Source organism: Nyctereutes procyonoides, unplaced genomic scaffold, assembly GCF_905146905.1.
Source record: "Nyctereutes procyonoides isolate TBG_1078 unplaced genomic scaffold, NYPRO_anot_genome, whole genome shotgun sequence".
Classification (NCBI taxonomy): domain Eukaryota; kingdom Metazoa; phylum Chordata; class Mammalia; order Carnivora; family Canidae; genus Nyctereutes; species Nyctereutes procyonoides.
Genome location: NW_026575040.1, coordinates 4,568,690 through 4,593,086, shown reverse-complemented (window position 1 = coordinate 4,593,086; position 24,397 = coordinate 4,568,690). Strand labels below are relative to the sequence as shown.

The window sequence follows — 24,397 nt, the reverse complement described above, 5'->3', positions numbered from 1 at the left end:
GAGGAGGGCGGGGAGGATGGGGAGCTCTCCGCGGGCGGGGGGGGGCCGGGTGGTCTGGTTCCGCCGCGACGCATCACAGGATGGCGCAGGTGGGAGGTGTGCTGCCAGAGCCAGCCGGCGGCCTCCTCCTCCCATTTCCCGCCTCCGCTGATGCTTGGTCATCTCCTGGGAATCGCCCCCAGGTCCCCTCCCCCCGAAGCAAAAGTCTGTTCGTACTGCGAGCGCTCAGCCATTGCTTGGGCTTTGGGTGCAGGGAGGAGAACGCCCAGAAATGAGACCGGCCCTTGCACCTGCTCACGTAGCAGCGAGCCCGGGGGTCCCCGCTTTACTCCCTGGGCAGCTGAGAAGCATCCCCAGAGCTTGCATTTTACGCAGCACACGTGGAAGGGCTGGGTGGATGAACCAGCTAAGGGGCCCTATTTTATTGGGGGTGGAAGGTAAGGAGAGGCTGAGCTGCAGCAGTGGGGGAAGGAAGAGGCCTGCAGGCCCAGGAGAGAGTGGGCATCCAGAAGCCTCGGGGTAATACAATGTCAGGTATGATTTCAGGACTCTGCCTGCGCCAAGGCCCCCCTGTGTGTGATATCCCGCTGCACCTAAGGGAGAGGAGTCATTTACTTAACTTACAGAATGAAGGCGCTGGACCCTGGATAAAGACTCTGAAAATTACTAATGAAAATACAGAGACTTTTGTTGAGAGAATGTTGCAAACATATTGTTCCAATGACCCGCTCTCTGGCCTGTGTATCAGACAATCAGAAAAGTAATGGGCAACCAATAAAAGTTTAAAAAAAAACACACCATTATAATCCATATAAATGTTTAGAGCCTAGCGTAGAGGTAGGGGCCAAGGTTAAAATTGGACAATTATTTGACAATATGAATTCTTTAAGTTAGTACATATTCAACATTGCCATTAATTTTAACAGAGGGCTAGCAAGACTGATGACACAGATAATATGTGATATTTAGCTGCTTTCTCTATTTTTCCAAAGAATGGGACAGTCGGGGGATGAGGTGGGGGGTCAGGAGGGCAGATGGAGAGGGAGAAGGAGACTGTTTCTTCAGGGAGGCGGATGTGGGGCTTGATCCCAGGACTGTGGGATCATGACCTGAGCCACCCAGGCACCCCTCTATTTTTCTTTTTATTGAAGAGAGCTGGTTAAATGGATAAAACACGATTTAAATTTGTACCTATGGCTTCTTTTTTAAAAAAATATTTATTGGGGATCCCTGGGTGGCTCAGCGGTTTAGCGCCTGCCTTTGGCCTAGGGCGTGATCCTGGGGTCCCGGGATCGAGTCCCACGTCGGGCTCCTGGCATAGAGCCTGCATCTCCCTCCTCCTGTGTCTCTGCCTCTCTCTCTCTCTATCATAAATAGATAAATAAATCTTTAAAAAATAATAAAATAAAAATATTTATTTATTTATTTACTCATGAGAGACAGAGAGAGGCAGAGACACAGGCAGAGGGAGAAGCAGGCTCCATGCAGGGAGCCCGATATGGGACTTGATCTCCTAACCCTGGGATCATGCCCTGAGCCCAAGGCGGATGCTCAACCGCTGAGCCACCCAGGCGTCCCTATGGCTTCTTTTTAAAATTTTTTTGAACTTTATTTTTTATCCGTGGCTTCTTATAAAACTAGCTTACATATCAGAAAAAGAATTCACTATCATGGGACACCTGGGTGGCTCAGCGGTTTGGTGCCGCCTTCAGCCCAGGGCCTGATCCTGGAGTCCGGGGATTGAGTCCCAAGTTGGGCTCCATGCATGGAGCCTGCTTCTCCCTCTGCCTGTGTCTCTGCCTCTCTCTGTCTCTCATGAGTAAATAAAATCATTAAAAAAAAAAAAGAATTCACTATCAGCTGTGTCCAGATTTTTAGTTCGTCCAATCATCACTATAGAGGCAGAGAGGAGGGAATGACTAATTTTGCCCGGGGAAGTCTTTCACAAAGGAGGTGACCTTTGAGCTGGCTTCTAAAGCATGAGTTAGCCAAGCAGAGAAGGATCTGGAGGACTTTTGTTTTTACAAAAAAAAAAAAAAAAAAAGCAAAAAACAAAAATAGTGTTCAGCATTTGTTTTGCAGCCAGCCATTATAGAGGCAGTGTGCGCCCCAAGCAGCAACAGTGGCCTCATCAAGCTCCTTCCTTGGGAACTACCCGCAGCCACCATAGCTTTGAACTGTGTCTGTGAACAGGTGTTTTATCTTAATGTATTTTGTGCATCCATTAGCAAGATGTGTCCTAAGGTTTCAGAAAATCCTAAGAGAGGTTATTTTTGGGGGCTGCAAATGCTCAAAAAAATTTCCATATAAATTAATGGTAATTGCTTCTTTGCTTTACACACTATTTTGATTTATGAAAGGTGTCGGAGAATGCTCTGCTTTTAGATAGCGAGGAATCTGTATCGAGCATAGGGTTTATGGGGATAGCAAAAGGAGATGTGCCATGATTATCTTATTATCCCCTCTTCTCCCCGGAATGCCTTTCCTAACCTCTCACTCCCACTTCACCTACTTGAAGGTCTTAACTTCTCTTTTACCACCCCATCAGTGTCTGACTTCCCAGACCTGGGTGAAGTCCTATAACCCTTGATTTTATCTCCATTAGAGCATTTAGGTCATAACATTGTAATTCCTCATACGTTTGTCTGTCTTCCCCACTAGAGTAAGCTCCTGTTGTATTCCTAGCCCCAGGTGCTCAATAAAGACTTGTTAAATGAACACACACAGGGGTCTGAATACCTCTTCACCAGTTTAGCATCTACTTCTCCTTCAGGCCTTAGCCTAGACCAGACCAACAAGTATGCTGTGAATGGGACACAAGTGGGCTGAGGTAGTGATCCTCTCAGTCCTTAGGGCCGCCAGGCAGAGCTCGGGACAGCTAGACATCCTAGCCAGTCACCTCCAGCCAAGAGCAATCTACTGTATGTGCTGTGAGAAACTTTGAGAAGCACTTAGCCATTAACTCTTTTTTTGGGTACTTCTTTGTGGCACCCTCACTTTAGCTTCTTGTTTGTATGCCTCACAGACCACATGCTGAGTGAATGGTATCTTTTTCACAGTTGTAGCCTTACTGCCGGAGCCAGGACTCTGCACATAGGAAGTATTCAACGAGTGTTTGTTGAAAGAATATATGAATGAGGGAGCATTTGTATTCAAATTTTATTTTTTAAAGATTTTATTTGAGAGAGAGAGAGCAAGAGTGCAAGCACAAGCAGGGGAAGCAGCAAAGGGAGAGGGAGAAGCAGTTCCCTCCCTGAGCAGGGAACCGCATGGAGCTCAATCCCAGGCCCTCGGGAGCATGACCTAAGCCAAAGTCAGCTGCTTAACCAACTGAGCCACCCAGGTGCCTTGCATATTAAAAATTTTAAAGACAGAATTTCAGTGTGTAGGCAAAAAGAGCAGTCCATGGAGGACTACACATTTGAAGGAGAACTTCACCTAACTTGTTTAATTTAGGATCCAGCAGGTCCTAGAACAGCATCTGGCACACAGACATTTAATGGATATTTTTGAATGAATAGAATGAAATGGTACTGAATCTAGGCAGAGATCTCCAAAGAATCTGGAGTGATTTGGGGGAGGTGAAAATTCTGTTTGTCATCAAAACCACAATGAGATACCACCTCACACCAGTGAGAATGGGGAAAATTAACAAGGCAGGAAACAACAAATGTTGGAGAGGATGCGGAGAAAAGGGAACCCTCTTACACTGTTGGTGGGAATGTGAACTGGTGCAGCCACTCTGGAAAACTGTGTGGAGGTTCCTCAAAGAATTAAAAATAGACCTGCCCTACGACCCAGCAATTGCACTGTTAGGGATTTACCCCGAAGATTCAGATGCAATGAAACGCCGGGGCACCTGCACCCCGATGTTTCTAGCAGCCATGTCCACAATAGCCAAACTGTGGAAGGAGCCTCGGTGCCCATCGAAAGATGAATGGATAAAGAAGATGTGGTTTATGTATACAATGGAATATTACTCAGCCATTAGAAACAACAAATACCCACCATTTGCTTCAACGTGGATGGAACTGGAGGGTATTATGCTGAGTGAAGTAAGTCAATCGGAGAAGGACAAACAGTGTATGTTCTCACTTATTTGGGGAATATGAATAATAGTGAAGGGGAATATAAGGGAAGGGAGAAGAAATGTGTGGGAGATATCAGAAAGGGACACAGAACATAAAGACTTCTAACTCTGGGAAATGAACTAGGGGTGGTGGAAGGGGAGGAGGGCGGGGGGTGGGGGTGAATGGGTGACGGGCACGGAGGGGGACACTTGACGGGATGAGCACTGGGTGTTATTCTGTATGTTGGTAAATTGAACACCAATAAAAATTAATTTATAAAAAAAAAAAAAGAAAATTCTGTTTGTCTAGAATCAATAGTGCATGAAGAGGAATACTGACAAATATGTTAGCTTCCCCCTTTACCCTGGTTTGATTAAGGCTTTTGCCTACTTTAAGCTTATATCTAAGTCAGATAAATTCATGGAAAAACATCAGAAATCCTCTCCAGCGTTGGGGCAACAGCCTCTGATATTGGGATTTTTTAGACCAAAAAAAAAAAAAAAAGGCAAGTTTATATAGTTAAGACCTTTATGTGGTATGTAAGGCCCTTTCAATGGGGATCCCTTTTGCTTCAACCACATCCTGCTCCAGGCAACCTGAGAGCTGCTCTGGACTAGGATTATTTTGGCTCCAGTCTAATCTCTTAAACCTTCTGCCTAGGGCCTCAGTGGTTATAAATGCTCGTGCTGGCCAAACCCACAGATGTAATCTGCAACCCGCTTCAGGGAGGTGGGGCATTGATGAAACCTTAAACTGATTGTGTAAATCCCTTACAGAAAATAATTTACCCCCTTTTCCCACTGGATTCCCCAATCAGTTCTAAAAGATTTATCGCTTATTTCCTTGCCTTCTTACCATTCTCCTGCTTGAGTCCTCCATGTCTTATTTTCCTTACTTGGTTTAGAGCCAGGCTATAGCCTCCGAGAAATCTAGAGCACAGATCACTTCAATATTTCTGTTCTTTGGCCATCTACTAACATTTGACTTCAGAAAATATTACTGGCATATTACTATGATTCAGGTTTCAATTTCACTGATGCTATGGGTAGACTTCTGTGTCATAAGAGCACAGTTCAAATGTCTTCTGTTGGGAGTGCCTTTTGGATCTTTCTCTTGGATTTCTTTTTTTTATATCAGGATTTATTATAAATAAATAAATAAATCCCCCTTCTTAGAATTTTTCTGCTATGTGGGTGGCACAGAAGATGCCCTGGGGCTTCTTCCCATTTGAGAGAGAACTGGGGAGATGAGTCAGGAAGTGTCCAGAAGCAAGAGGGGAGCATGATGCAGATATAGGTTAGACAGGAGTACCTGTGGCACCAGGGTAGTAATGTCTAGCTTGCCTGTATAAAGTATTCATTCAAGATCTGGGTCAAGGCCCCAGCTACAGTGTTCCTTGGCCTGGAGTATCCTCAGCATATCTCCTCCGTAGTGACCTGGCAGGGTTATAACCACATTAGGCACTTGGTCAAAATTCAATGATTTGAATATTCTCCTCCTGGCCTCATACTATCATGAGTAAAGATCAACCATTTATGAAAATCCACAGATATAGGTTCAACTTCTAACAAAGATTTAGCGAGAAACACTACACTATTGAACTCAATCACTATATGCTATTTGAAAAAATATATATATAGTTTGCAATGTGTGACTGAAAAGTAATCCTTTATTGTAAATTTTTGCTTGAATTAAAACAGCAAAAAAGCAACCTCTTTGCCTCCGCCACCCCCCGGAGGGGTATAGAAATCTAGGGGAAATTCTAAGAGGCATAGAAGTTTTAGACTTAGGTATGATCTTAGAAATTATCTAGTTTACTTCTCATTTGAGCTAAGAGAACTGGGAACCACAGAGGTGAAGTGCTGTTCCTCAAGAGCAAGAATGGGATATTGTTCATAGTGAAACTTTCAGCACCTAGTGACACGTACATGGCAAGTGCTCAGTAAAAGTTTGTCAAATGGCTAAATCCATTCCTTGCTACACATAATACAATGCTTTGCATGCGGTAGGCACACCAATACATTTTTATATTGCCATTATTCAACCAGGTGCAAATATAGCCAGAGAGTGGTAAGGCTGGAACCAGACCACAAATGTGTGGGCTTCCTGGTTGGAACTCTCTCTACCTCACCTGATTGTGCCTCTGGAAATGCCTGCAGTCATCTAGTCTCCTTGAAATTGAATGCGGTTTAATCATGGAGTCTACTAAGCCTACATCCTGTTCTTAGCCGTCAGCCTTATTCTAGAAAAGAATGATCACTGGATTTGAATGTGCATGGCAACTTTCAGTGATAAGTTTTCTTGGCATTTGTTTATCAGGAATAAATTAACTTTAAAACTACAAAGAAGCCAAAATCCCTGGGTGTGGCCAGTGCTTCTCTCCCTTGACAACAGCTGACTTCCTAAAGTTTGCTTAGGAAAATAATAAAATCTGTTAACCTTCCTTGAATCCACATTAACCAGATAGTGAGAAGAGGCCAGTGGAAGGATAAAGAATTGTTCAGAGTCAACAAGCGAACACACAGGTAATTATGAAGTAATTAGAGCTCTATCCACGGAGATAAAGGTCAAATAAACAGTGATCCTTGCAATTACTATGAGTGATTGTATGTAACATAAGAATGCCTCAGAAATCAAAATGATGTTTTATGTTCTATGTACAAAAGGTTTAACACTTGATATTTTTGCTAGAGATCTTTTAGTTACAAGGGAAGAGAACCCCCAACTAGCTCAACAGTGAGTCATTTATTATCTTCACAAGCATCTAGACATAAAGAAGCTAGTTATACCAAGGTCAAATGAGTTGTAAGATCTATCAGGAATCAAAGTCACCCTTTGGTCTCTCAAGACCAATCCAGCCTGTCATTCCTGTCCCTGCATCTGTTTCACTCTCCTTCTCTTCCTATTTTACTCCCTTAGTATTCCAGTTTTAAGTTCTCCAGAGAGAAAATGTGATTGGTTCAGCCACAAAGAGATGTCATTCTTGATCAAAACAGCTGCAGCTGTAGGTAAGATGTGACAGAGTTATCTAATCCCTAGAAGATCAAAGCTCCATCTTTGAGCAGATGCTAGTGAGGGAATAGATTAACTTAGAAGGGACTATGTGCAGAGGTACTGACTGTCATTTCTTTATTACAAAAGCAATGTATATTTGTTTTTTAAAATTCAAAAAGCATGGGATCCCTGGGTGGCGCAGCAGTTTGGCGCCTGCCTTTGGCCCAGGGCGCGATCCTGGAGACCCGGGATCGAATCCCACATCGGGCTCCAGGTGCATGGAGCCTGCTTCTCCCTCTGCCTATGTCTCTGCCTCTCTCTCTCTCTCTCTCTCTCTCTCTCTCTCTCTCTCTGACTATCATAAATAAATAAAAATAAATAAAAATTCAAAAAGCACAACATTGTGGGTAGAAGATATGACTCTCTGATCACAAACTCAGCTATACAAGAATTACAATTTTGTTTTCCAGGATAGTTTTTTGTCATAACTTCACAACCCAAGCACCTAACCCATAAAAAAGAATGAAATGTCATTTACAACAACATGGATGGAGCTAGAGAATATTATGCTAAGTGAAATAAGTCAGAGAGAGACAAATACCATCTGATTTAACTCATATGTGGAATTTCTTAAACATATTTATTTATTTGTGGGAGAAGTTGCATGCAAGCGGAGGGAGGGGGATAGGGAGAGGGAGAGAAATCCTCAAACAGAGTCCCTACTGAGTGTGGAGTCCCATGTGGGAATTGATCCCAAGACCTTGAGATCATGACCTGAGTCAAAAGCAAGAGTCAGCCACTTAACCAACTGAGCCACCTGGGCCCCCCTATATGGGGGCTACGTGGGATTTAAGAAACAAAATGGATGAACACAGGGAGAGCGGGGGGGAAAAAGAGAGAAGAGGGGGGAACCAAACCATAAGAGACCCTTAACTACAGAGAACAAACTGAGGGTTGATGGAGGGAGGGGAGTGGGGCATGGGCTAAATGAGTGGTGGGTATTAAGGAGGGCACTTGTGATGAGCACTGGGTATCCTATGTAAGTGATAAATCACTAAATTCTACTCTTGAATCCAATATTACCCTATATATTAACTACCTAGGATTTTTTTTTAGATTTTATTTATTTATTTATTCATGAGAGACACCGAGAGAGAGAGAGAGAGAGAGAGAGAGAGAGGCAGAGACACAGGCAGAGGGAGAAGCAGGCTCCCTGCAGGGAACCCCATGTGGGACTTGATCCCGGGACCCCAGGATCACACCCTGAGCCGAAGGCAGACACTCAACCACTGAGCCACCCAGGCGTCCCAACTAACTAGAGTTTAAATAAAAACTTGAAACAAACAAGAAGGTTGTCCACTATCCTTCACGAACTTTGTTTTGGAAGGTCCAATGAATTCAATAAGGCAAGTTTTGTAAAGGAAGAGACAGAATTATTACTATTTGACAATAATAATAATGTTTACTTAGAAAACCCTAGAGAAGTAGCCAAATAACTCAGTCAAGTGGCTTGATAAAGATAAATACATAGACAAAAGTAGCTGATTTATATGTTAGCGATAATAAATTAGAAGATGAAATAGGAAAAATGTGATTCATAAGAGCAAATGGGCTAATGTATGTAAAACACTTAGCGTGGCTACTAGTAGTTAAGAGGTTGTATTAACAAGCTATAAAAATAATATTGAGGGGATCCCTGGGTGGCTCAGTGGTTTGGCACCTGCCTTTGGCCCAGGGCGCGATCCTGGAGTCCCAGGATCGAGTCCCACGTGGGGCTCCCGGCATGGAGCCTGCTTCTCCCTCCTCCTGTCTCTCTGCCTCTCTCTCTCTCTCTCTGTTTAAAATAAATAAATAAATAAATAAATAAATAAATAAATAAATAAATAAATAAATATTGATTTCAGATTCCTAGAGGCAAAAATACTGAGAAGAAATTTAAATTTAAGATTCTTGATTTTATATATGCAAATAATTATTTTAACTTTTAAATTATTAAAGTATTATACATACAGAACTCTGGTAATCAATGCCCAAATCAAGAAATAGAACAATTTCCTGCTCCTCCAAATCCTCTTGTGTGTTCCCTCCTATGCCTAGTCATCTTCCTCCCAAGGGTATTTCTGACTTCTGACAACACAGATCAATCTGGTTTCTTTTGCTCAGTATTGTGTTCCTGAGATTCATCCATATGGCTTGTATGCTTGTAAATTATTCATATTGCTATATAGTATTTATTTTATGTATGTATGTACCACAGTTTTCCATTCTTCTGTTGATGGCCAATTGAGTAGTTTCCAGTTGGACTATTATGACAAGTGCCGCTCTGAACATTGTAATACATGTCTTTTGGTGGACATGTGGACACTTTTCTGTTGCCTACCTACCTATAATAAGAAGGTCATGTGTTTATTCAGCTCCAGCAGATATTGCCATGTAGTTTTTTAGTGATTATACAGATTTACACTCCCAACAGGAACGTATGAGGGTTCTAGTTGGTCTACATACTTGGCAACACTTTTTCATTTGAGCCATTCTGGTGGATGTGTAGTGATATTGCATTATGTCTTTTTTTAAAAAAGATTTTATTTATTCATGAGAGACACAGAGAGAGAGAGAGAGAGGCAGAGACACAGGCAGAGGGAAAAGCAGGCTCCATGGAGAGAGCCTGATATGGGACTTGATCCCAGGACTTTGCCGAAAGCCATTATTTTTTTTTGTATAATTTTTTATTGGAGTTCAATTTGCCAACATATCGAAAAGGATGAAATAAAATTTTGAATAAGTTAAAGTATTATTTTCTCTATGTATTCATGATCATGATTTACTTAATTTTAGGTGTTATTTGACTAAGAAGTCCAAATATACTATGCACTAAACACCATTCTAATGCTTTTCAAATATTAATTCATGTAAATCTCATAACTACCCTGGGAGAAAGGTACCATTACTCCCATTTCACATATAAGGAAATTGGTGTACGGAAGGTTAGATAATGGGTTCAACATCAGAGAGCTAGCAAGTAGTACCACCATTTTAATCAAGGCACAATCATAACTACTACTCTATTCTTATTAAGAATCATGTATCTCAAAAGTCATTCATTGTTAAGCCAATCCAAAATTCCCAGGTGTCCCAGTGCGTTATAGTTTAAATTTGCTTTTCCCTCATGACTAATAAATTACCCTGAGCACCTTTTTATTTTTTGTTTTGTTTTGTTTTGTTTTCTGAGCACCTTTTTGTATGTTTATTGGCCATTGTCATATCCGGCAAAATGTCAATCAAGGACTTTGCTCCTTTTTCTATTGGGTTGTCTCTCTCATTGATTTGTAAATGTTCTTTATATATTCCTACTATGAGTTTTTTTTTATTAGATACACATATTGAAAAGATTTTACCCCACTCTGGATTGCCTCTTTACGTTCTCAGTGGTGTCTTCTAGTGAACAGAAGTTCTGTTTAAAAAAAATTCTTGAGGGCGCCTGGGTGGCTCAGTCGGTGAAGTGTCTGCCTTCAGCTCAGGTCGTGATCCTGGGGTCCTGGGATCAAGCCCTGAATGGGGCTCCCTGCTCATTGAGGAGTCTGCTTCTTCCTCTCCCCTTTTTGCTCCCCACTGCTTATGCTCTGTCTCACTTTCTATCAAATAAATACATGAACTCTTTTAAAAAATAAAAAATAAAAACAATTCTTGGCTTACTACAAAGTCACAAACATATAACTCTGTTTTCTCCTAACAACACTGCTTTTTTTCAAAGTTATGAAGTTATTTTGAGTCCTTTTTCTTCATGATGAAACATACACAGATAATGGAAGTAATGGAAGCATTCTTCTGCTGTGAAGATGGATGGAATATATAAAAATTCTTTGTTGAACTTTCTTTTTTTTTCAGGTTTTAAATCTTTTTTTTTTTTTATTTACGATAGTCATACAGAGAGAGAGAGAGAGGCAGAGACACAGGCAGAGGGAGAAGCAGGCTCCATGCACCGGGAGCCTGACGTGGGATTCGATCCCGGGTCTCCAGGATCGCGCCCTGGGCCAAAGGCAGGCACCAAACCGCTGCGCCACCCAGGGATCCCTGTTGAACTTTCTTTAAGCAGTCCTCCAGAGCAACTCAAAAAAAAGCAGGAAATATTTTCATGAGAACACTTTTGTCGAAAGGTCTAGCATGCTTTAAGTGCCCAGTATGCTGGGCCAGCAAGGACATAAATATTTCATCTCCCAGATTTATATCTTGGTTCTTCCAGAGAAACACCATGTATTGTGTTTGTCAAACATGCAAATATCCAAGGGAAGGAACACCCTTCTTCTGCTACCATGATAGGGCATTGTTCTCAAGCATGTGACAATGCCCTGTGCTTTTCCAGTGTGACGTGGGCATGGTCTGTAAGAAGTTCCTTTTTACCCCATACTTCCAGTGTTAAATGAAGAGAGAGTTTTGTGCATTTTCAGCATAATTTTTCAGTTCTTGGATGTTATGATATGTTTTGTCATCCGAATTTTGTCTCCTCTACCAATGGTTTTCATAAGCCATATTTTGGTCAGAGTATATCTTTTGATAGCAGCTTGCCAGTCACTTTTTCTTCTAAGTCCCCTGTGATGGGGATCTGACTTTTCATTCACCCTGGGGCTCTGTGAGGTCAGTCTGGGGCCCAGGAGTGGGGCCTGCCTCTGCTGGTGCCTCCCCGAGTTCACTGGCCACTGGCTACTGTGGTGGAATGTTACACTATACACCATCCACATGTTTTTCCAAAACTGCATTCACATCAGTCCCATTGTTTTCTGAGAGTCTGAGTCCTTAACCAGCCTGAGCCAGTTCCACATCGAAGGGCATCAGTGCAAGAGCAGAGCTCCAGGGTTCTGCAGGGAGGGTGTGGGAGCATAAATAGCCCCCATAATCTGGTTTCTGCAGCAGCTCCACGTTGTGTCAAGCTGATGCTAGAGGCTCAAGTTCCACCGGTTTCAGCCATGCCCCTCCTGGACCCCGCAGGCTCCAGGACAGTGGCTGCCACACAGGTGGGGGACCCCAAACTGCTTTTTAAAGTGGGGGAAATGGTGGGACTCTTGGGTGGCTCAGTGGTTGAGCTTTGATCCTGGGATCTGGGATCCAGGATGAAGTCCTGCATGGGGCTCCCTGCAGGGAACTGGCTTCTCCCTCTTCCTATGTCTCTGCTTCTCTCTCTCTCTCTATGTCTGTGATAGAATAAATAAATAAATCTTAAAAAAAGAAAAGAAAGTAGGAAAAAATAAAGTAGGGAAATGGCAACATACCCAGCCACCAGTTAAGGACAAATGCTTGTTTTGTCATAGGCATGCAGGCCCCAGCAAGTTCCCAGCTCGCCAGAGCATCCTACCTTTCAGTCGGCCTGACAGTCCAGCGGCGTCTGACCTGTTCCTTCAATCCCTGGAGAGTTGCATCATTTACCACTGTTCACAAAATGACCTGTTAGCCCACATTGCATCAATTTCATCTCTTTGGAAGTGTTCCGGTTCAGTGCTACTGGTGAACCAGGCAGGGGTGACATGTTCTAACCATCAACATTAGTATTCCACCTGTCTCAGCGTGGCCTGTGCCAAGGTCATGCTCAAGCAAACTTGGGAAGACAGTTTAAAAAATAATAATAAGGGATGCCTAGCTGGCTCAGTCAAGAGAGCATGCGACTCTTTATCCCAAGGTCATGAGTTTGAGCCCCACATTGGGTGTAGAGATTATTATAAAAATAAATAAACATAAAAAAATTAAAGGGGGTGCCTGGGTGGCTCAGATGGTTAAGCATCTGCCTTTGGCTCAGGTCATGATCTCAGGGTCCTGGCGTTGAGCCACACATCTGGCTCCTGGCTCAGTGGGGAATCTGCTTCTCCTCCTTCTTCCTCTCCTCCTCCTCATGCTCTCTCTCTCTCGGTATCCCTCTGTCTCAGATGAATAAATAAGATCTTTAAAATAATAAAATAAATTTAAAAAGTAATAGTATTTACTGAGCACATATTAAGACACTGTGCTAAGAGTTTTATGCATGTTATCTCATTTAATGCTCACAAAATTTTATGAGACAGGAATAATTATTGACCCAGTTTTAGACATGAAGAAACTGATGTTTAGTGAGGTTAAGGAAATTGTCCCCAAGGAACCCAGCCAGTGAGTGTTGGAACTAAGTAAGTGCTAGAACGGGGATTGAAAAGCAGGCCTGTGTATTCAATGCCTGTGTCTCGCTCATTAAGCATGCAAATGCATCTAATAGTCATGCCATACAAGCCAGTTTGCTATAGATGGAACAGTTTTTCCTATCACCATGCCAATAGTGCGAGCGTATTACATTAATTGAAACTTTACAATTTATTTGCATAGCGTGGCCTAAAGGACTCTTTTGATCTAGTTCTGGCCTGTATCTGCAACCTATATCTGCAACCCTCAACCTCCCACTTTGAGTTTGTTTGTTTTTTTAAGATTCTTATTTATTTATTCATGAGAGACAGAGAGAGACAGAGAGGCAGAGACCCAGGCAGAGGGAGAAGCAGGCACCATGCAGGGAGCCCGATGTGGGACTCAATCCCAGGTCTCCAGGATCCGGCCCTGGGCTGAAGGTGGCGCTAAACTGCTGAGCCACCCAGGCTGCCCCCACTTTGGGTTTATACCTAGTAGAACCACACTGCTTCTAGTGCCCCGTGCTGTCCATGGCTTCCTGCCTTGAGACATACTATTATCCTCACCTCAAATGCCCTGTCACCTCTATTACCTGGAAAATTCTTTTGAAATCCAGCCAATACATCACCTCTTCCAGTAGGCCTCCCCTAATTTTCCTCTGACAATATCAACTATTCTGTCCTCTGTACCAGCCTCTGTCCTTTATAGAAAAATATATTGCCCTTTCATTCACTTAACACTAAATACTATTCTTTCCAGGCACTAGGCTAAGTACTGGGAAACCGAGAGTCAAATAACCCTTCTGGAGAAAGCGGACTTCACGCTAAGGCAGGGACATAAACTCACTGACTGCCGGTTGTTCCCACCAGATGACATAAAGTATAGGTTTCGACAGGTTGGGGCAGGCCAGGAGAGGGTAGGCTAGGAGAAGAGTGTGATAGGGAATTCTGATTCAGCCCAAATTTAGGAATCAGAGTTTATCTGTTCATGGAAAACAAGAGCTGGCAACGCAGCTGGGCATTTATTGGAATAAATGTCCGTGATGTGGAACAGGATGGCATCTGTTCAGCATCTTGGACTAATTTTGAGCCCTTGTGGGAGGAGGAGTGAGGACCAACGCTGAGAGAGTTGTTTGAAAAGGAGACTTGGAGCTGGTCTGGGCACAAGCTGTGCTGGCTGTGGAACCAGGGAAAGGCCATTCTCCTCGCTTCCACACAGAACCCGACCCTGCTGCGTTATCGTGAATGGTAGCTTTCAGCACCCTGGCTGGCAGCCGCCTGCGCTGGGGTCCTGGCACCTTTGCAGTGGGCCCCGTGGGCACTGGCAGGGCCAGGGGCCTAACAGCCTGGGATGGCTTCACGAGCAGAGGGAAATGGAGCAAGAAAGGAAGCAGAGGGCGGATGCTGCATGCCGAACTGTGGCTGGCAGATTGGTTCCTGAGCCTGCGGAGACTTACCTGGAGCCTTCCACCTGGCGTTGGAGCAAGAGCGGGAATTCCATCCAGACTACTGGCAATCTTGAATTCTAACCACAAGCTATTGAGTCCTGAAGACATCCGGTTAGCTTTTTTATTTGCCATTAGGGAGCTGTGTTTCATTCATCTTTATACCCCCAGACCTAACACAAAGCCTGACACAGCAACTGCTGACAAGGTATTTATGGATTTATTTAAATGAGGGAGTTGAAAGGAGTCAGAGAAGGGAGGCGGGGAGCATCCCACCTGATTAAATGTGATGATTTGTTCCTGATCTGATTAGACCCAAAATATGAAACAGAAATGGAATCTGGGCCATGGGATCTGGCCCCTTTTGGTCCTGCCAGCACGTGTGAGAGGGGCTGAGACAAATTCCGTGGCAGTTAGAAAGCGAGCTGGCTGCCAAGATGGAGAAGAGGGAACAATTAGTCTTGACCTTCTATAATCCTAAGGTTCCCAAACTTAAGGGGAACCGGAACTACCAAAGGGTAAGGAGGTACCTAATTACAATTAGGTCAGATGGGAGGAAGAGGACTTACTTAAAGGTGGGCCTAGACAGTGTTCTAGAGATAGAGAAGAGATCACCCTGGGTAGGGACAGACATCCACAGATCAAACCCACACGGGATGCTTAAGGTAGAGATGAATAAGAGACCCTGGGGATCAAGGGTCTTTCTGGGCGGCAATATTTCCCTCATCCTTGTAGCCTACCCTCCCCATCAACCAACATCCGAGTGACTCGATGCCACCCCAGAGGCAGCAGCAGCATGTGGATCAGATACACATCTACATCCGAATGTTCTGTGGCAGCCTGTGTGGTTTTGGTCTCCTAATGCTGACCTGCACATCCTCACTGAACTGGGTGCAGTTCCTGGTGATCAAGAATGGCCTTGAGCTCTACGCAGGACTCTGGATCACATGCAACCATGAGCTGTGCTGGAGCCACACACCCAAGTCACCCTGTGAGTGCCACCAAACTAAACACCACAGGTCCCACAGTTCCAGAGCTTTCTGCCATATAGGCTCTTCATCTTTCTTCCTCCAAGATCTCTTTGCCCTCACCTCTCCATGAGAAGTGATGGATCTCAGCCAAATTGTGAATATAGCCATGCTTTTCTTTGGTGTTCTCAGTGTACCTTTTTTCCCCCACCCCCACCATTTCTTGGTTGTTTCATCTCCCAGATTAGTAGTTTTTTACTTTCTGATAAGAACTGGTTGGGCCTTTATAAGCTGTCACTGTGAAGCATTGTGATTAGTATTCTAATGTGGCTTGCAGAAATAGAAGTAATTGATCAGAACTGGGAAACAAAGCAAAGTGTCTCAGCCTCTATCAGATTTAACTTTATTTTATTTTTTTTAAGATTTTATTTATTTATTCATGAGAAAGAGAGAGAGACAGAGAGAGGCAGAGACACAGGCAGAGGGAAAAGCAGGCTCCATGCAGGGAGACCAACTTGGGACTCGATTCCGGGTCTCCAGGATCACGCCCTGGGCCGAAGGCAGCGCTAAACCGCTGCGCCACCTGGGCTGCCCCAGATTTAACTTTTAAGGTCAACTTATTCTTTGGCTAATAGTTGAAGAGAATGTAAATGCATGTCAGACAGATGTTATAAAAATGTCAGCTACTTAGAGTAAATTCTTAACGTCGAATTTTATGTGAATTTAGGTAAATCTGAAAATGCAATACAAATAAGTATTTTAAATGTATAATAATGCATTTAGGTAAATCTGAAAATGCAATACAAATAAGTATTTTAAATGCATAAATAATACATTTACAAATAAGTTTCTGAAAAAAAAATTTTCTGGGGCTAGAAGATACCATATGCATGAGTTTTTTTCAATCAGGACCAAGACTTCGAGGAAAGACATAACTACGCTAAACAGTTTCCCCATCATCCACAAAAGATACATTTACACGGAGAAACAGGTATTGTGAAAGAAAAAATGCATGTAATAAAGCATTTATTTCTTTTTCTCAGATAAGCAAGGGCCCCAGATGCTGGAAGTGGGGTTGGGGGTTGCACTGAGGCTCGACCCTAAGCTGGAGCACCTATGGCATATGGAATTAAGGGGCAGGACCCTAATACAGATCTTGGGAAGAAACTAAAAACAAAGGCAGGCCGACAATTCAACTGCATCTTCAACTTAAGAGAAAAACTAGGGAAAATATTTGCAACAAATAAGAAAAATAAAAGACTAACAGCCTTAATATTTAAAAAAACATTAATAAAAAAGGCAAATACCCTTATTTATTATAAATTCTTGATAGTTCACAGAACAGAAACTAAAAATGTCTAATAAATGTAAGAAAAAACTGTTTTAACCTTAATCAGTCACTAAAGAAAGGCAAACCAAACGAACAGTGAGACAAGATTTTTCAAACATGACATTAGCAGAGTTTTTAAAATGATAATGCACAACGCCAGACACCCTCATATACACTGAGCACCATGTAAATGGGTATAACTAAAGCAATATGATTATGGGTATCCAGAGATTTACACTCACAAATTCCATTTCTAGGGAAATGGAATTAAAGATACAGATATAAAAATTAAACTGCAGTCATATTTATGTAATTGTCCCCAACCTAAAATTCATGACTTGGGATTATTATTTAAATATCTAGTGAGTCAGAATCTTGGAATTTTGTCACTTAATAGTAGCAAATAGTTTCTTTCTTGGGGCCTGCAATTCACCTAAGAGGCCAACTGTTAATGATTTAGAGAAGGTCAACTGAGTCCTCTAAGTATTCAATTATAAGTCAGGTGTCTATGACCTCATCAACCTGTGACAGTATGTTATTATTGTCCAAATTCAAGAACTTTAAACTTTTTACCTATTTAGCCCCCTTTCCCATGGTACCCCTTGTCATTTCTGAGAGTTTCATGGGGACTCTCTCAGGTGGATTCAATAATGTGTATGCTCATGATTCTCTGTCCTGAACTCACATTAGGCCATTGAGCCTCTCTGCTTGGCCTCTGCCTTCACCTCATTCAAGATGACTGAGAGCCTCTCTGCTGTGGCTGTTGCTAATGAAATGGAGGAGTGGGGAGTAGCAGACCCCATCCTTCACTTTTATTGCTAGGTCTCAAGAGTGGAACAGCCCCTTCTGTTAACTCCCCTGTAGCATGGGTGAGATCAGACCATGGTGTAAAGGAATGTATTGCTGCACAGAGTAACTTGAACTGCCTGGAGACTGTGGGGAAGAAGAGTAGGTCTTTTAGTCGGAGCACTGGAGCCTCCAGTGGAAGCCACTGCATGAGAAATACAGCCAAGTTGCATAGGGATGCTTAACTCTGGCACTCTAACTGGGTTACCAGGGATCCTAAATCCTAGGCTGATTTCACAGCCTCCTCTCTAGGGTTCTAGGTCTCCATCCAGGATCTTTTCCATTCCCAAACCACCGCCTCTTCCATGAGCCTGGAGAGGTTTGTCTCGGCCTTATGTGGCTGGAACGAAGGTGCAGTGGCAACAGCACGGAAGTTTAGATTTGGCTAAATAAGTGAGCCAATCCCTCAGCAGCACCTTCTTCATTTTCTAAATCCATATCCACACCTCACCTCAACTCACTCGGTCTAGCTCCTTCATAATTCAAAGGAGCTAGATCCTTGTGAAGCACTGCCCTCCTATCCTGGCTTTGATTTTTGCTGAAGGACCTGGGGTACAGTGAGAGGAATCCCACTCCCAAGTCTCTTTGGGACCCCTGAGTATCAGGTGCTTAGCTCTTCCTATGGCTGGATCCTCTCCTATGCTTCTTTCTTCTCATGTCACTTGGCTTCACCCACTGATTCCTTCCAGGGTGTCAACAGCTGTAAAAGAAAAGAATATCTATTGTTAACTAAGCTTATTTGTTCACAAGAGCAAGGTGACTTCTAGCCCTGCCCGTCACTGTCCAAAACTTCCAGGACAAAGTTTTACTTTCATAACAGTAGAAGGAGATCTTGCCCACCAATTACAAACTGCCAAGTGATGAATGTTCAATCCACTGAGAATCATTACTGTTTTCTGGTAGGGTAGTATCCCTTCCAGCCTCAGTCGCTTTTATGTCCCACCTGATGGTGCTCTGAGGTATAGAATCACTGACTGGGATGACCCCGAGAACACTACTAAGGATCTTACCAAACTTTTCAAATGATTTGGACTTCTTCCTCTCCAAATTGAGTCATATCTTCTCTCTTCCAGGCCATTAGCTTCATGGCTTTCAGTAAACTGGGATGTTTGCCTTGCTATTCCTCCAACTGGAGGCCACACCAAATATTACTAAGGAAATCTTCAGAAATGTTTGGATATAGGTGACCCATGTGGGCGTTCCTTGTATCTAGGGCACTTCTCTTTTCCTGGACCAAAGCTTCTTACTGACAAGCAGAGCCTCGTCAGGCCTAAGACCTAACATAGGTCCTAGGATCTTTGAAACTTTGACAAGTAAGCTGCTGTAAAAGCTGACATGTAAAAGGTGAAATAGCCTTTGATCTTACAGGAGATAGAGGCTCAAACTCAGCTTTGGGAAGCTTGTTTTGTCTTGTTCAATTATTTAGAAAAAAAAACTATGACATTAACCAAATGCCATCATTTTATACTATGGGGCTAAGTGTTTAGTTTGGTCAGATAATAAATTGTGTATGACTATGACTAGCAGACTTGCTTCCTTTGGAGGTGAGACTATCCTATGCTGCAAACCTTTAGTTGTTCCTTTGGATTGTGAGTGCTCTTGTTTGTGTAATTTCAGGAGATGAGTCACTAAGACAGAGAAGATTGTAAGAACATGAAGGCAAATCTTCCCATCATGGTGAAAGAAAGACTGGACTGTAACATATCTTAGATAGGACTTGGATATCCATATCTTTGTACATTTATGTGTTTTATTTCATTTGAACTAGCACAAACTAAAGAGTGAATCTATTTGTAATGATTCAGAAGAATCTCAGGGATTCCCAAAGGCAAGAAGTTTGTTGTACCTTGAGAGATCTCAGTCAAAGAAAATCAAGCCTGCCACTCAGTTACTCTACAGTTGCTTTATAGTTCATTTTTGTTTATATTTCATCACTTCTGCTCAGTTTTCCTATTTATTAGTATGCAAGTACTCAAAAAGTGATATCCCAGTCTAGCTTTGTATCTTCTTGGTTCAAGCAAACAAAAGAGCATCAATCAGTCTTGAATCCAAATTTCCAAGCATAAGAATAAAATTGGTCCAACATGGGTCAGATCTTCCCTCTTCCAATTAGCTCTAATCAAGGGACTACAAGCAAAGGTCCAGGACTATAGGCAAGGGCTGCTAGGTCCTGTGGGGGATTGTGGGCTAAATACCAGGAACGATACCTATCACACTGGGCTTCATGAAGCTCAGTGCGAGCTGATGGTTCTAACTGGCTACACATCCTGCTAATTCTGAATGACCAAGGTTTCAGGAAATACGTTGCTCTTGGGTTATCGTGTTTTAATGTGGTTAACTTGTTTGGACCACAGGACAACTCACCTCTGTGGGTAGGCGTGTGGTTTCTCTTCAGAGGCTTTAATATTATTGGTGATGTTAGAAAGTGGTCAGTTCTAGAGAACAAAATAAGACTTAAGAGGCAGATTTTAAACTGGGATAGGCTTTGACATAATTTCTTCTCTCTGGGTTACTTGGAAGCTGAACTGGAATCTCAGTCATGGAAGTGCTTAGAGAATTTTCAGTGGTAGAGATGAGTTGGCCCCTGCTACCTTGAAACAGGAAAAAAGCTAGACTAGGAGGCACCCTCTAAAGGATATATTTTTTTAATTTTTTATTGGAGTTCAATTTGCCAACATATAGCATATCACTCAGTGCTCATCCCGTCAAGTGCCCCCCTCAGGGCCCATCATCCAGTCACCCCAACCCCCCGCCCACCTCCCCTTCCACTACCCCTAGTTCGTTTCCCAGAGTTAGGGGTCTTTCAGGTTCTGTCTCCCTCTCTGATATTTCCCACTCATTTTTTTCTCCTTTCCCCTTTATTCCCTTTCGCTATTTTTTATATTCCCCCCAAATGAATGAGACCATATAATGTTTGTCCTTCTCCGATTGACTTACTTCACTCAACATCATACCCTCCAGTTCCATCCACGTCGAAGCAAATGGTATTGAAGAGACTGCAGGATCTGTGGCATCTCAGAAGAGCTATATTTACTTGCAGTTGTGTATTATTCTTTATTTCTTTTTTTAAGGTTTTAAATTCCAGTTAGTTAACATACAGTGTTATATTAGTTTCAGGTGTACAATATAGTGATTCAGCACTTCCATACATTACAACAATTGCACTCCTTAATTCCCATCACCTATTTCACCCATCCCCCCACCTACCTCCTCTCTAGTAACCATCGGTTTGTTCTATAGAGTTAAGAGTCCATTTCTTGGTTTGCCTCTTTCTTTCTCTTTTTCTGTTTGCTTATTTGTCTCTTCAGTTCCACATATGAGTGAAATCATATAGTATTTCTCTTTTCCTGACTGACTTTTTTGCTTAACATGGTACTCTCTAGCTCCATCCATGCAATTGCAGATGGCAAAATTTCATTGTTTTTTATGGCTGAGTAATATTCCACTATATTTTATATTTACATATATGTATATATAGTCTTCTTTATCCATTTATCAGCTGATGGACATGGGCTGTTGCCATAATTTGGCTATTGTAGATAATGCTGCTCTGGACATTGGGGTGCTTATATCTTAAAGAATTGCTGTGGAAGTCAAGGGAAGGATATGTTTTGCAGATGGTAGCAAAAAGTAATTTTTAGCATGCCTCTTCTCTCTTACCAACATCCAATCTGCAGAGAGCAGAGATCTTGAGCCAGGAGATGAGGGAAGAAGCAGTGTTATGGTACTTGGGTAAGGGCTTTAGAGCTAAAGAACATTAGAAGACATCTCCCTGAGCAAATGTGAGGCAGAGCCTTGAGGGACTCTCAGGAAACAAACAAACAAACAAACAAATAGAATATATTTTTAGGGTATTAAATTCCTGCAATCCGGTAAACTCAGGCTTGAAATCATAACAATGTGGGAGTTTAAGTAGATGGGACTTGATTTTGTAGCCACAGGTTGGCAAAGCGTATGCACGCCAGATATATTGAAAGAGAAAAAACAAATAGAAACAAACTACAAGTCCAACAATGGTTAAATCATTAAGCAAAATATGTTAATATAGTAAACTGGTAGCCATTAAAAATTGTATTTACAACAGGTAATTTGGGGAAAAAATCTCATCATATAATCTTTTTTTAAAAGACTTTATTATTTATTCATGAGAGACACACAGAGAGGCAAAGACACAGGCAGAAGCAGAAGTAGGCTCCCTGAGGGGAGCCCAGTGTGAGACTTAATCCCAGGACCCCGGGATCATGCCCTGAACTGAAGGCAGTTGCTCAACCACTGAACAAGCCAAGTGCCCTCATCATACAATCTTAAGAAAAAATTCACTTGATACTCAGTATCATATTCGCTATGTATAGAGGATAGAAAAATACTGGGAAGAAATAATATAAAAGGCTAACAGTAGCTGCCTCTGGGTACTTTCCCCTGCTTCTTGGTACTTTTCTTGCTTTTCCAATGCTTATATTGAATATGTATTACTTTTAGAATTAGAATTAGGAACAAGGAAATGTTTTAATCTGTGTTGTGATGTTAAAGTCTTATAGGCTAGTTTACAACTGAGTTAAATGTGTTAATGCATCCAAAACTATCTGTATATTCTCTTCAGTTTTACAGTGAAGGCTTTGCCTTCACAGTAAATAAATTCCAACTATCAATGAAAAGCTGGGAAATAAGATATTTATATGTGCCCTGGATGCCACACGTCAAGCTCTGCTTCATCCTCTTTAGTCCTCATGCTCTTCTCTAAGACTCTGTTTGGTTTTCTTAAGAGAGGTCCCCTGCTGGACTAACCAAGCCTTCCCTTTCTCATTCTCCTTGGCAGATTACCTTCAGTTTTCCAGAGCTTTCTTCCTCATCTCTGTCTTTGCCACACTTGTTGCCCTTGTCTGGCTCATCAGTTCTTGCCTGTCTAGAAGAGGAAGCATAACCACCAACTTGGATCTGAAGGTATCCATACTCAGCTTCATCTCAGGTACAGACCTAGATTGGCAGGGTACTACCAGGGTGAAATTGTCAAGGGAACCAAGTTGTCCATGGGGCTTTCATCCTCTTTTTCTTGTTCTTTTCCTCTTCTTCACTATCACATCAGGTGGCTAGCTGCCTGCCCTACCTTACTGTATAAAATACACTTCAGCTCATTTAGCCCAGGGGAGAGGTAGAGGCCACTTTCTCTTTCCCGTCTTGGTTAATCCCTAAATTTTAATCCTGCCATACATATGGCATCTGGAAGCAGAAGAAGAGTTGGGGATGATGGTCAAGGCAGAGGGAAGATACTGATGGGTTGTAACATCTTTTCTTCTGGTCCTAGCCATCTCCTTGCTCCTCTGCCTCGTCCTATTTCTGGCACAGGTTTACTGGCATGCTAAGGATGCCTTGGAGCCAGATCTCCTCTGGACCTATCATATTAATTGGTGGAGTGACTTCTTATACATGTTTTCTGGTGAGTCAGTCCCCTGCCTTATGCTAGAAAGATGGAAGAGGAAGTCACTTCTTAAAAGGGAGGTAGAGTCTAGGAGAAATAGAGGCACTAACTGTTCCTATTTAGAACATTCATATATGGAGAAGCAGCATGGTATGGTGAAGAAAGCATGGATTTTGGAGTCTTGAAGCTTAGATTTAGCAATCTATTCTACCATTAACTGAGGTGTGCATAGGTTGAGAGACTTGTCTAAAACCACATAGAAAGTCACAGAAATATCATTTGAATCCAGGAGGTTCAAGCTTTGTCCTCACCATGTGAGAAATACTATAATGAAATGGAAGCATTGGAGGGTAAAGCAACTGCTGGGAGAGTGGAGGGTTGGCTTCACTGAAAAGAGGTCTTTAGAACTGAAGGAAGCATGAGTAAAAAATTTAAAAGTCCAAAGACTATCTATCTACTGAAACTGACCTCAAATTCTTCTCCTCTAGGGATCATCTCCTTCCTCAACTACATGACTTTCAGCTTTCCTTCCCTTGATCGAAATGTCAGTGCGATTCCCACAGAGAAGTCAAGGCTGGGGGTTGGTCCAGTGACTACAGTATTACCTGATGAAGATGGTGGAAAGTTAAGCCCTGAAAAGGAATCTCCAACTGAGGAAGTGAAAACAGACTCAAGAATGGAACTGTGATGATAATAGGAAAACCCAACTGCGCTTGTCTTAAAAATGGAGGAGAGGCTGAGTTGGAAATGATGGTGCAGATTCTAGGAAACTGTCCTAATATCATGTCAATGTTACTGAGGGGGAAAGCATTAAAGCTGCTGAAATACCTTTTGTGTGCACTGGATCAAAAATATGTATTATAGTCATAAAGAAAATAATAAAAATTCACTTAAAATTTCTAAGGAAAAATCAGTGGTTAGGGTCATGAATGAAAGAAACTAGCAACAGAAGCAGTGTGTGGATCAGAGATCTCTTTGGGCATCAGAGATCTTACAGATCAGAGTGATTCATGGAGAAAGACATCAACTAATTCTGCTTGAAATTTTCTTTTAATGTGTGGCCTTGGGCACACTCAGGGTGGAAGGCACTTGGCCAATATTGTTGTGTCTGAATTTCAGATCACTACTAGCAACTAGTGGAGATAGTACCTACCATCCAAAGCAGCTGAAAGGTGCGGGAGTGGGGGTGAGGTA

At 42.4% G+C, this 24,397-nt stretch overlaps 1 protein-coding gene and 1 pseudogene across 1 annotated transcript; one reads left to right on the top strand and one right to left on the bottom strand.

Annotated features, from left to right (window-relative positions):
* Positions 1-158: 158 nt before the first annotated feature.
* LOC129506171 (NADH dehydrogenase (ubiquinone) complex I, assembly factor 6-like) lies at positions 159-14,754 on the bottom strand (annotated as a pseudogene).
* A 326-nt stretch (positions 14,755-15,080) lies between these two features.
* TMEM202 (transmembrane protein 202) lies at positions 15,081-23,891 on the top strand. Its single transcript, XM_055319620.1, has 5 exons — positions 15,081-15,161; positions 15,379-15,634; positions 22,604-22,753; positions 23,090-23,221; positions 23,692-23,891. The coding sequence occupies exons 1-5, from the start codon at positions 15,081-15,083 to the stop codon at positions 23,889-23,891; spliced, it is 819 nt and encodes a 272-aa protein (XP_055175595.1).
* The last annotated feature ends 506 nt before the right edge of the window (positions 23,892-24,397 follow it).

What these genes read in the sequence shown, in the direction of transcription:
- TMEM202 (XM_055319620.1), top strand. Translation starts at nt 15,081, where the DNA reads ATGGAGAAGAGGGAACAATTAGTCTTGACCTTCTATAATCCTAAGGTT. An exon ending in CCACACACCCAAGTCACCCT is followed by an intron (nt 15,635 to 22,603) that starts GTGAGTGCCACC and finishes TCTCCTTGGCAG; the next exon opens with ATTACCTTCAGTTTTCCAGA. An exon ending in CATACTCAGCTTCATCTCAG is followed by an intron (nt 22,754 to 23,089) that starts GTACAGACCTAG and finishes TTCTGGTCCTAG; the next exon opens with CCATCTCCTTGCTCCTCTGC.